General features: G+C 52.8%; 1 protein-coding gene across 1 annotated transcript; it reads left to right on the forward strand.

Moving 5' to 3' along the window:
* The first annotated feature begins 2,448 nt into the window (after nucleotides 1–2,448).
* LOC142304422 (C-type natriuretic peptide 3-like) lies at nucleotides 2,449–13,119 on the forward strand. Its single transcript, XM_075346759.1, has 3 exons — nucleotides 2,449–2,659; nucleotides 6,676–6,969; nucleotides 12,751–13,119. Exons 1-2 carry the CDS (start codon nucleotides 2,573–2,575, stop codon nucleotides 6,961–6,963), a joined length of 375 nt encoding a protein of 124 aa, XP_075202874.1. The 5' UTR covers nucleotides 2,449–2,572; the 3' UTR covers nucleotides 6,964–6,969; nucleotides 12,751–13,119.
* The last annotated feature ends 654 nt before the right edge of the window (nucleotides 13,120–13,773 follow it).

Here is a 13,773-nt window from a genome sequence, read left to right on the forward strand (position 1 = left end):
CTGTGCACAGGTGACTTGTTACTGACAAGTCCTGTGCACAGGTGACCTCTTACTGACACGTCCTGAGCACAGGTGATCTCTTACTGACACGTCCTGAGCACAGGTGACTTGTTAGTGACACGTCTTGAGCACAGGTGACTTGTTACTGACACGTCCTGTGCACAGGTGACTTGTTACTGACACGTCCTGAGCACAGGTGACCTCTTACTGACACATCCTGAGCACAGGTGACTTGTTACTGACACGTCCTGTGCACAGGTGACTTGTTATTGACACGTCTTGAGCACAGGTGACCTCTTACTGACACGTCCTGAGCACAGGTGACTTGTTACTGACACGTCCTGTGCACAGGTGACTTGTTACTGACACGTCCTGTGTACAGGTGACTTGTTACTGACACGTCCTGAGCACAGGTGACCTCTTACTGACACGTCCTAAGCACAGGTGACTTGTTACTGACATGTCCTGAGCACAGGTGACTTGTTACTGACACGTCCTGAGCACAGGTGACCTCTTACTGACACGTCCTGTGCACAGGTGACTTGTTACTGACACGTCCTGAGCACAGGTGACTTGTTACTGACACGTCCTGAGCACACGTGACTTGTTACTGACACGTCCTGAGCACAGGTGACTTGTTACTGACACGTCCTGTGCACTGGTGACTTGTTACTGACACGTCCTGAGCACAGGTGACTTGTTACTGACACGTCCTGTGCACAGGTGACTTGTCACTGACACGTCATGAGCACAGGTGACTTGTTACTGACACGTCCTGAGCACAGGTGACTTGTTACTGACACGTCCTGAGCACAGGTAACTTGTTACTGACACGTCCTGACCACAGGTGACCTCTTACTGACACGTCCTAAGCACAGGTGACTTGTTACTGACACGTCCTGAGCACAGGTGACTTGTTACTGACACGTCCTGAGCACAGGTGACTTGTTACTGACATGTCCTGAGCACAGGTGACTTGTTACTGACACGTCCTGAGCACAGGTGACTTGTTACTGACACGTCCTGAGCACAGGTGACTTGTTACTGACACGTCCTGAGCACAGGTGACCTCTTACTGACACGTCCTGAGCACAGGTGACTTGTTACTGACACGTCCTGTGCACAGGTGACCTCTTACTGACACGTCCTGTGCACTGGTGACTTGTTACTGACACGTCCTGAGCACAGGTGACTTGTTACTGACACGTCCTGAGCACAGGTGACTTGTTACTGACACGTCCTGTGCACAGGTGACTTGTTACTGACACGTCCTGTGCACAGGTGACTTGTTACTGACACGTCCTGAGCACAGGTGACTTGTTACTGACACGTCCTGTGCACAGGTGACTTGTTACTGACACGTCATGAGCACAGGTGACTTGTTACTGACACGTCCTGAGCACAGGTGACTTGTTACTGACACGTCCTGTGCACAGCTGACCTCTTACTGACACGTCCTGAGCACAGGTGACCTCTTACTGACACGTCCTGAGCACAGGTGACTTGTTACTGACATGTCCTGAGCACAGGTGACTTGTTACTGACACGTCCTGAGCACAGGTGACTTGTTACTGACATGTCCTGAGCACAGGTGACTTGTTACTGACACGTCCTGAGCACAGGTGACTTGTTACTGACATGTCCTGAGCACAGGTGACTTGTTACTGACACGTCCTGAGCACAGGTGACTTGTTACTGACACGTCCTGTGCACAGGTGACCTCTTACTGACACGTCCTGTGCACTGGTGACTTGTTACTGACACGTCCTGAGCACAGGTGACTTGTTACTGACACGTCCTGAGCACAGGTGACTTGTTACTGACACGTCCTGTGCACAGGTGACTTGTTACTGACACGTGCTGAGCACAGGTGACTTGGTACTGACACGTCCTGTGCACAGGTGACTTGTTACTGACACGTCATGAGCACAGGTGACTTGTTACTGACACGTCCTGAGCACAGGTGACTTGTTACTGACACGTCCTGAGCACAGGTGACCTCTTACTGACACGTCCTGAGCACAGGTGACTTGTTACTGACATGTCCTGAGCACAGGTGACTTGTTACTGACACGTCCTGTGCACAGGTGACCTCTTACTGACACGTCCTGAGCACAGGTGACTTGTTACTGACACGTCCTGAGCACAGGTGACTTGTTACTGACACGTCCTGAGCACAGGTGACTTGTTACTGACACGTCCTGAGCACAGGTGACTTGTTACTGACACGTCCTGCATTCAGCTGCTGTTCATTCATCGTTGCCTCCGCAGATTACGTCGATTCCTCAGCTAGTTGCTAAGGGGGGATTGTGTGGGGTGATGGATGGAGGGGGGACATTCCTGAGCCCCCTGTACTGGCTGCGAGGGTCTCCCTAGGTGACGCTCCCCCCGTCTTCCCCTCTATATATGTCGGCTCCCAGTGCTCGTCCTCAGATTTGACCAGTCCTGATCCAGCAGGACAGACCCCCACCCCGAGTACCGGACCCCCACCCTGAGTACCGGACCCCAACCCCGAGTACCGGACCCCAGCAGCGCCCGTCACCTGACAGCACCCCGGCACAGACCGCTGAGGATGAAGAGGCTCTCCGCACTCACCGTGATGACCCTAATCATCGTGGGGGTCTCCAGCAGACCGGCCCCCCAACTCAAGCAGCTGAAGGTACGGGCAGCCGCGTGTATATATATACTGTATATAGTGACTAGGGCGTATAGGGTCCAATGTGGGGGGACGGAATATGAAGTCAGGTGCATAATATATACGGGGGGAGGGACGTGTCCGGTATATACGGGATGTATACGGGGAGGGGACGTGTCAGGTATATACGGGATGTATACGGGGAGGGAACGTGTCCGGTATATACGGGATGTATACGGGGAGGAGACGTGTCCGGTATATATACGGGATGTATACGGGGAGGGAACGTGTCCGGTATATACGGGATGTATACGGGGAGGAGACGTGTCCGGTATATATACGGGATGTATACGGGGAGGGAACGTGTCCAGTATATACGGGATGTATACGGGGAGGAGACGTGTCCGGTATATACGGGATGTATACGGGGAGGGGACGTGTCTGGTATATACGGGATGTATACGGGGAGGGGACGTGTCCGGTATATACGGGATGTATACGGGGAGGGAACGTGTCAGGTATATATACGGGATGTATACGGGGAGGGAACGTGTCCAGTATATACGGGATGTATACGGGGAGGAGACGTGTCCGGTATATACGGGATGTATACGGGGAGGGGACGTGTCTGGTATATACGGGATGTATACGGGGAGGGGACGTGTCCGGTATATACGGGATGTATACGGGGAGGGAACGTGTCAGGTATATATACGGGATGTATACGGGGAGGGAACGTGTCCGGTATATACGGGATGTATACGGGGAGAGGACGTGTCTGGTATATACGGGATATATACGGGGAGGGAACGTGTCAGGTATATACAGGATGTATACGGGGAGAGGACGTGTCTGGTATATACGGGATCTATACGGGGAGGGAACGTGTCCGGTATATACGGGATGTATACGGGGAGGGAACGTGTCAGGTATATACAGGATGTATACGGGGAGGGAACGTGTCAGGTATATACAGGATGTATACGGGGAGAGGACGTGTCTGGTATATACGGGATCTATACGGGGAGGGAACGTGTCCGGTATATACGGGATGTATACGGGGAGGGAACGTGTCAGGTATATACAGGATGTATACGGGGAGGGGACGTGTCCGGTATATACGGGATGTATACGGGGAGGGGACGTGTCAGGTATATACGGGATGTATACGTGGAGGGGACGTGTCCGGTATATACGGGATGTATACGGGGAGACATGTCTGGTATATACGGGATGTATACGGGGAGGGGACATGTCAGGTATATACGGGATGTATACGGGGAGGGAACGTGTCCGGTATATACGGGATGTATACGGGGAGGGGACATGTCAGGTATATACGGGATGTATACGGGGAGGGGACGTGTCCGGTATATACGGGATGTATACGGGGAGGGGACGTGTCCGGTATATACGGGATGTATACGGGGAGGGGACGTGTCAGGTATATACGGGATGTATACGGGGAGGGGACGTGTCTGATATATACGGGATGTATACGGGGAGGGAACGTGTCAGGTATATACGGGATGTATACGGGGAGGGAACGTGTCCGGTATATACGGGATGTATACGGGGAGGGGACATGTCAGGTATATACGGGATGTATACGGGGAGGGGACGTGTCCGGTATATACGGGATGTATACGGGAGGGGACGTGTCCGGTATATACGGGATGTATACGGAGAGGGAACGTGTCCGGTATATACGGGATGTATACGGGGAGGGGACGTGTCTGATATATACGGGATGTATACGGGGAGGGAACGTGTCAGGTATATACGGGATGTATACGGGGAGGGGACGTGTCAGGTATATACGGGATGTATACGGGGAGGGGACGTGTCTGGTATAAACGGGATGTATACGGGGAGGGGACGTGTCAGGTATATGCGGGATGTATACGGGGAGGGGACGTGTCCGGTATATACGCGATGTATACAGGGAGGGGACGTGTCCGGTATATACGGGATGTATACGGGGAGGGGACGTGTCAGGTATATACGGGATGTATACGGGGAGGGGACATGTCAGGTATATACGGGATGTATACGGGGAGGGCATGTGTCCAGTATATACGGGATGTATACGGGGAGGGCACGTGTCCGGTATATACAGGATGTATACGGGGAGGGGACGTGTCTGGTATATACGAGATGTATACGGGGAGGGGACGTGTCAGGTATATACGGGATGTATACGGGGAGGGGACGTGTCTGGTATATACGGGATGTATACGGGGAGGGGACGTGTCCGGTATATACGGGATGTATACGGGGAGGGGACGTGTCCGGTATATACGGGATGTATACGGGGAGGGCACGTGTCCGGTATATACGGGATGTATACGGGGAGGGGACGTGTCAGGTATATAGAGGATGTATACGGGGAGGGGACGTGTCCGGTATATACGGGATGTATACGGGGAGGGGACGTGTCCGGTATATACGGGATGTATACGGGGAGGGGACGTGTCCAGTATATACGGGATGTATACGGGGAGGTACGTGTCCGGTATATACGGGATGTATACGGGGAGAGGACGTGTCCAGTATATACGGGATGTATACGGGGAGGGCACGTGTCCGGTATATACAGGATGTATATGGGGAGGGGACGTGTCTGGTATATACGAGATGTATACGGGGAGGGGACGTGTCAGGTATATACGGGATGTATACGGAGAGGGGACATTTCCAGTTTATACCGGATGTATATGGGGAGGGGACGTGTCCAGTATATACGGGATGTATACGGGGAGGGCACGTGTCCGGTATATACGGGATGTATACGGGGAGGGGACATTTCCAGTTTATACCGGATGTATATGGGGAGGGGACGTGTCCGGTACATACGAGATGTACATGGGAAGGAAAGGTGTCCGGTATATACAGGATGTATATGGGGAGGAGACACAATATAGTATATACAATATATATATCGCACGTGTCTGCGCTGAGGCCGACCCTCTCATCCTCTCTCGACTCCCGTCTCGTCCTCTCTCGACTCCCACCTCCTCCTCCTCCTCTCGCCTGCCGCCTCCTTCTCTTGCCTTCCGCCTCCTCCTCTTGCCTTCCGCCTCCTCCTCTCGCCTCCCGTCTCCTCCTCTCGCCCCCCGTCTCCTCCTCTCGCCCCCGTCTCCTCCTCTCGCTTCCCCGTCTCCTCCTCCTCTCGACTCCTGTCTCCTCTTCTCGCCTCCCGTATTACCCTCTCACCTCCCGTCTCATCTCATCCTCTCGCCTCCCGTCTCTGTCCCTCGCCTCCCGTCTCATCCTCTCACCTCCCGTCTTTTTCTCGCCTCCTGTCTCATTTTCTCTCATCTCCTCTCTCATCCTCTCGTCTCATCCGCTCACCTCCCGTCTTTTTCCCTCGCCTCCCGTCTCATCCTCTCGTATCATCCTCTCATCTCTTGTCGCATCCTCTCGCCTCATCCTCTCATCTCACCCTCTCGTCTCCCGTCTCATTCTCTCGTCTCCCGTCTCATCCGTCTCCTCCTCTCGCCTCCCGTCTCATCCTCTCGCCTCCCGTCTCATCCTCTCGCCTCCCGTCTCATCCTCTCGCCTCCCGTCTCCTCCTCTCGCCTCCCGTCTCCTCCTCTCGCCTCCCGTCTCCTCCTTTCGCCTCCCGTCTCATCCTTTCGCCTCCCGTCTCCCCCCTCCTCCTCTCGCCTTCCGTCTCCTCCTCTCGCCTTCCGTCTCCTCCTCTCGCCTTCCGTCTCACCTCCCGTCTCCTCCTCCCGTCTCACCCTTTCGCCTCCAGTCTCCTCCTCCCGTCTCCTCCTCTCGCCTCCCGTCTCCTCCTCTCGCCTCCCGTCTCCTCCTCTCGCCTCCCGTCTCCTCCTTTCGCCTCCCGTCTCCTCCTCTCGCCTCCCGTCTCCTCCTCTCGCCTCCCGTCTCAACCTCTCGCCTCCCGTCTCACCCTCCCATCTCATCCTCTCGCCTCCCGTCTCAACCTCTCGCCTCCCGCCTCTTTCTCTCGTCTCTTTCTGTCGTCTCCAGTCTCATCCTCTCGCCTTTTGTCTCTTTTTGTCCCTCCGCAGTCTCTTATCGAGCTTCTATCACAAGACCTCTCATCCTCGGAGGAGCAGGTGCTCTTAGACACTATGGAAGAATTGGGCGTTCCTCCTTCTGGGCCTCGTCCTCGGGATGCCCTGCTTTCCCCAGATTCGGCACAGATGCCCCCCAATCGCGCTTGGCTTCGGCTCTTCAGCGACTTCATGAACAATCAGAAGAAGTTTAGAGGTCGCACAAAGAAATCTGGCACCAGCCGCGGATGTTTTGGGATGAAGCTGGAACGGATAGGAAGCATGAGCGGTTTAGGATGCTGACACCAGGTGAGCGACGCCACCGTACTGGCCTGTAATGACACCTGCTGTTGGGTGTCCTGTGGGAGGAGCCAACACCGAGCATCCATGTTTTCTGATGGGGGGAGCAGATAACACGCACAGCTGGTATCTAGAGGAGGGATCAACAACAAGCGCCCTTCGCCTCAATACTGGGACTCTCACATTGCTTCTGGTTTATCCGAGCATACACTTCATGATTTCTGCACCCCTGTACTGTACTGGAGGTAACACGTTCCATACACCATGTTACATGTCTCACGCTCCTGGTCACACCAGCCGCCATGCTCCTCACATTCAGCGCTCCTGGTTACACCAGCCTCCATGCTCCTCACAATCCATCAGCCTCCATACGCCTCACATTCCATCAGCCTCCATACTCCTCACATTCAGCGCTCCTTGTTACAGTAACTAGCCTCCATGCTCCTCACGTTCAGTGCTCCTGGTTACACCAGTCTCCATGCTCCTCACATTCAGTGCTCCTGGTTACACCAGCCTCCATGCTCCTCACGTTACACACTCCTGGTTACACCAGTCTCCATGCTCCTCATGTTACACACTCCTGGTTACACCAGTCTCCATGCTCCTCACGTTACACACTCCTGGTTACACCAGTCTCCATGCTCTCACATTCCATCAGCCTCCATGCTCCTCACAATCCATCAGCCTCCATGCTCCTCACGTTCAGCGCTCCTGGTTACACTAACTAGCCTCCATGCTCCTCACGTTCAGTGCTCCTGGTTACACCAGCCTCCATGCTCCTCACATTACACACTCCTGGTTACACTAGCCTCAATGCTCCTCACGTTACACACTCCTGGTTACACTAGCCTCAATGCTCCTCACAATCCATCAGCCTCCATACTCCTCACGTTCAACGCTCCTGGTTACACTAACTAGCCTCCATGCTCCTCACATTCAGTGCTCCTGGTTACACCAGCCTCCATGCTCCTCACGTTACACACTCCTGGTTACACCAGTCTCCATGCTCCTCACGTTACACACTCCTGGTTACACTAGCCTCCATGCTCCTCACGTTACACACTCCTGGTTACACCAGTCTCCATGCTCCTCACGTTACACACTCCTGGTTACACTAGCCTCCATGCTCCTCACGTTACACACTCCTGGTTACACCAGTCTCCATGCTCCTCACGTTACACACTCCTGGTTACACCAGCCTCCATGCTCCTCACAATCCATCAGCCTCCATGCTCCTCACGTTCAGCGCTCCTGGTTACACTAACTAGCCTCCATGCTCCTCACGTTCAGTGCTCCTGGTTACACCAGCCTCCATGCTCCTCACGTTACACACTCCTGGTTACACCAGTCTCCATGCTCCTCACGTTCAGCGCTCCTGGTTACACCAGCCGCCATGCTCCTCACGTTCAGCGCTCCTGGTTACACTAGCCTCCATGCTCCTCACGTTACATACTCCTGGTTACACCAGCCTCCATGCTCTCACATTCCATCTGCCTCCATGCTACTCACAATCCATCAGCCTCCATGCTCCTCACATTCAGCGCTCCTGGTTACACCTGCCTCCATGCTCCTCACGTTCAGCGCTCCTGGTTACACCAGCCGCCATGCTCCTCACATTCAGTGCTCCTGGTTACACCAGCCTCCATGCTCCTCACAATCCATCAGCCTCCATGCTCCTCACAATCCATCAGCCTCCATGCTCCTCACATTCAGCGCTCCTGGTTACACCAGCCTCCATGCTCCTCACGTTACACACTCCTGGTTACACCAGTCTCCATGCTCCTCATGTTACACACTCCTGGTTACACCAGTCTCCATGCTCCTCACGTTACACACTCCTGGTTACACCAGTCTCCATGCTCTCACATTCCATCAGCCTCCATGCTCCTCACAATCCATCAGCCTCCATGCTCCTCACGTTCAGCGCTCCTGGTTACACTAACTAGCCTCCATGCTCCTCACGTTCAGTGCTCCTGGTTACACCAGCCTCCATGCTCCTCACATTACACACTCCTGGTTACACTAGCCTCAATGCTCCTCACGTTACACACTCCTGGTTACACTAGCCTCAATGCTCCTCACAATCCATCAGCCTCCATACTCCTCACGTTCAACGCTCCTGGTTACACTAACTAGCCTCCATGCTCCTCACATTCAGTGCTCCTGGTTACACCAGCCTCCATGCTCCTCACGTTACACACTCCTGGTTACACTAGCCTCAATGCTCCTCACGTTACACACTCCTGGTTACACTAGCCTCAATGCTCCTCACAATCCATCAGCCTCCATACTCCTCACGTTCAACGCTCCTGGTTACACTAACTAGCCTCCATGCTCCTCACATTCAGTGCTCCTGGTTACACCAGCCTCCATGCTCCTCACGTTACACACTCCTGGTTACACTAGCCTCCATGCTCCTCACGTTACACACTCCTGGTTACACCAGTCTCCATGCTCCTCACGTTACACACTCCTGGTTACACTAGCCTCCATGCTCCTCACGTTACACACTCCTGGTTACACCAGTCTCCATGCTCCTCACGTTACACACTCCTGGTTACACCAGCCTCCATGCTCCTCACAATCCATCAGCCTCCATGCTCCTCACGTTCAGCGCTCCTGGTTACACTAACTAGCCTCCATGCTCCTCACGTTCAGTGCTCCTGGTTACACCAGCCTCCATGCTCCTCACGTTACACACTCCTGGTTACACCAGTCTCCATGCTCCTCACGTTCAGCGCTCCTGGTTACACCAGCCGCCATGCTCCTCACGTTCAGCACTCCTGGTTACACTAGCCTCCATGCTCCTCACGTTACATACTCCTGGTTACACCAGCCTCCATGCTCTCACATTCCATCTGCCTCCATGCTACTCACAATCCATCAGCCTCCATGCTCCTCACATTCAGCGCTCCTGGTTACACCAGCCTCCATGCTCCTCACGTTCAGCGCTCCTGGTTACACCAGCCGCCATGCTCCTCACATTCAGTGCTCCTGGTTACACCAGCCTCCATGCTCCTCACAATCCATCAGCCTCCATGCTCCTCACAATCCATCAGCCTCCATGCTCCTCACATTCAGCGCTCCTGGTTACACCAGCCTCCATGCTCCTCACGTTCAGCGCTCCTGGTTACACCAGCTTCCATGCTCCTCACGTTCCGCGCTTCTGGTTACACCAGCCTCCATGCTTCTATAATTCTGCGCTCTGTGTTACACTAGCCTCCATGCTCCAGGTTAAGCCAGCCTCCATACTCCTCACATTTCATGGTACACCAGGCTCCTCGCATTCCTGGTTACACCAGCCTCCATGAGCCTCACGTTCAGCACTCCGGGTTACACTAGCCTTCATACTCAAGTTCCGTACTCTGAATTACACCATCCTTCTCACGTACAACATGCTTCACGTTCCGTTCTCCGGCTTACATCAGCCTCCACGTTTCATGTTCCGTTCTCCGGGTTACATCAGCTTCCACACACTTCACGTTCCGTGCTCCGGGATACATCAGCCTCCACACGCATCACGTTCTGTGCTCCGGGTTTCATCAGCCTCCACATGCTTCACGTTCTGTGCTCCGGGTTACATCAGCCTCCACACGCATCACGTTCTGTGCTCTGGGTTTCATCAGCCTCCACATGCTTCACGTTCTGTGCTCCGGGTTACATCAGCCTCCACACGCTTGACGTTCTGTGCTCCGGGTTACATCAGGCTCCACATGCTTCACGTTCTGTGCTCCGGGTTACATCAGCCTCCACACGCTTCACGTTCTGTGTTCCGGTTTACATCAGCCTCCACACGCTTCATGTTCCGTACTCCGGGATACATCAGCCTCCACACGTGTTCCATGCTCCGGGTTACATCAGCCTCCACATGCTTCATGTTCTGGGTTACTTCAGCCTCCACACGCTTCACGTTCCATGCTCCAGGTAACATCAGCCTGCGCCTCATTTTCCATATATCAGGTTACACCAGCCTGCTCTGTACAATCCCTATGTAATGTTTACATGAGCCTGTTTTTCCCCATTTCCCTCCGGTTAAAGAAGCATATGCTTCACAGTCCTTACATAGGGTTATACCAGCCTGCTCTTCATGCTCAATATATCATGTTACACCAGCCTGTTTCTTACTTGCTATACATCAGGTTACACCAGCCTGCTCTTCATGTTCCATATACCAGGTTACACCAGCCTGCTTCTTACTTTCTATACATCAGGTTACACCAGCCTGCTTCTTACTTTCTATACATCAGGTTACACCAGCCTGCTCTTCATGCTCCATATATCATGTTACACCAGCCTGTTTCTTACTTGCTATAAATCAGGTTACACCAGCCTGCTTCTTACTTGCTCTACATCAGGTTACACCAGCCTGCTTCTTACTTGCTCTACATCAGGTTACACCAGCCTGCTTCTTACTTGCTCTACATCAGGTTACACCAGCCTGCTTCTTACTTGCTCTACATCAGGTTACACCAGCCTGCTTCTTACTTGCTATACATCAGGTTACACTAGCCTGCTTCTTACTTGCTATACATCAGGTTACACGAGCCTGCTTCTTAGTTGCTATACATCAGGTTACACAGCCTGCTTCTTACCTGCTATACATCAGGTTACACCAGCCTGCTTCTTACCTGCTATACATCAGGTTACACCAGCCTGCTTCTTACCTGCTATACATCAGGTTACACCAGCCTGCTTCTTACATGCTATACATCAGGTTACACCAGCCTGTTTCTTACTTGCTATACATCAGGTTACACCAGCCTGCTTCTTACTTGCTATACATCAGGTTACACTAGCCTGCTTCTTACGTGCTATACATCAGGTTACACCAGCCTGCTTCTTACTTGCTATACATCAGGTTACACCAGCCTGCTTCTTACTTGCTTTACATCAGGTTACACTAGCCTGCTTCTTACGTGCTATACACCAGGTTACACCAGCCTGCTTCTTACTTGCTATACATTAGGTTACACTAGCCTGCTTCTTACTTGCTATACATCAGGTTACACCAGGTTGCTGTTCACGTACCCTAGCCTGCTTCTTACTTGCTATACATCAGGTTACACCAGCCTGCTTCTTACTTGCTATACATCAGGTTACACCAGCCTGCTTCTTACTTGCTATACATCAGGTTACACCAGCCTGCTTCTTACTTGCTATACATCAGGTCATCAGGTTACACCAGCCTGCTTCTTACCTGCTATACATCAGGTTACACCAGCCTGCTTCTTACATGCTATACATCAGGTTACACCAGCCTGTTTCTTACTTGCTATACATCAGGTTACACCAGCCTGCTTCTTACTTGCTATACATCAGGTTACACTAGCCTGCTTCTTACGTGCTATACATCAGGTTACACCAGCCTGCTTCTTACTTGCTATACATCAGGTTACACCAGCCTGCTTCTTACTTGCTTTACATCAGGTTACACTAGCCTGCTTCTTACGTGCTATACACCAGGTTACACCAGCCTGCTTCTTACTTGCTATACATTAGGTTACACTAGCCTGCTTCTTACGTGCTATACATCAGGTTACACCAGCCTGCTTCTTACTTGCTATACATCAGGTTACACCAGCCTGCTTCTTACTTGCTATACATCAGGTTACACCAGCCTGCTTCTTACTTGCTAGACATCAGGTTACACCAGCCTGCTTCTTACTTGCTAGACATCAGGTTACACCAGCTTGCTGTTCACGTACCCTATCCCGTTTCCACAAACCAGTGCTTCACATTTCCCACAGCAGCCAGTTTCAGAGTAAACACTTCTTTTCTTGGTTCCTCTAGGTGTCGAGCAGTGACGAGTCCCAGTTTGGGATGATGATCTTCTCCCCCTCCCCTGACCGCAGTCTCTACAACTGAGAATGTAACTGCAACGGAACGAAACCTCAACCTGCCCCCGACGACTTCCACCCAGAAGGAGAGAAGTGATCTCTGAATTTGCTGTGAACGCGTTTCGCCGGCCCTGTGCCACCTCCTGTGAGCTGTGCTTGCTTGGTGTAGCAGGCGAAGAACTGATGACTCCTTAGCATGAAGTCTAGGATGGACTTTATAGGGACCGAGGAGAAATCTTTGCTCTGTAATAAAATGTCTCCCCTCTTGGTGTACCTGATAACGGACCCCCACGGCAGGGGGCTCCACTTAGAGCTGCTAATAAAACAGGCACTTCTTATCAATGTGGGTACTCTCATCACTGTGCAGACACCTTGTATCACATGGAATGAAGCTCTACAGATGGGTGGGGGGGTGCAATGGTTTGTTTATGTGGTTGCAGTACTCAGTTCTGATTCCACCCATTAATATATGGACCCTAAATCTGCAGGTTCAGCCGCGGGCATAACATCTCGTGAGAGGACAGACGCTGCGTCCGGGTGGAAATGTAGAAACCCTTTCAGTTTAGTAATCAGTGTATAAAATCCAATGCAATGTGTCAACTGGTCCTTAGAGGGGCGTTCCACAGAATACACTGCAGGTAGATGCAGGCGTCAATGACCGGCTGGAGACGGACCCCGCGCCCTAAGAAGAGACCTCGCTTCCATTCCTATATTTACAGGAATTACAACCATCTCCCCTCGGACCGCAGCAGCCCCAATGCTCCCGTGGATGAGGTCCCATCTATGGTGCGGTCATGGCAGATCCGCTCCCGGAAAGGACTGGACAGATCATCCTCCAGGTCAAAGATAGGACACGGGACGCAACGTTCTGCAGGAAATGACGATGACATATATGCGGGCTGTAAAACGCTCTCCCTCACCCTCCACGGCGCCAGCCGCGCTCGCCCCTATCCTCCACGGCGCCAGCCGCGCTCGC

This window comes from Anomaloglossus baeobatrachus, chromosome 4 (genome assembly GCF_048569485.1).
Source record: "Anomaloglossus baeobatrachus isolate aAnoBae1 chromosome 4, aAnoBae1.hap1, whole genome shotgun sequence".
NCBI classification, from domain to species: domain Eukaryota; kingdom Metazoa; phylum Chordata; class Amphibia; order Anura; family Aromobatidae; genus Anomaloglossus; species Anomaloglossus baeobatrachus.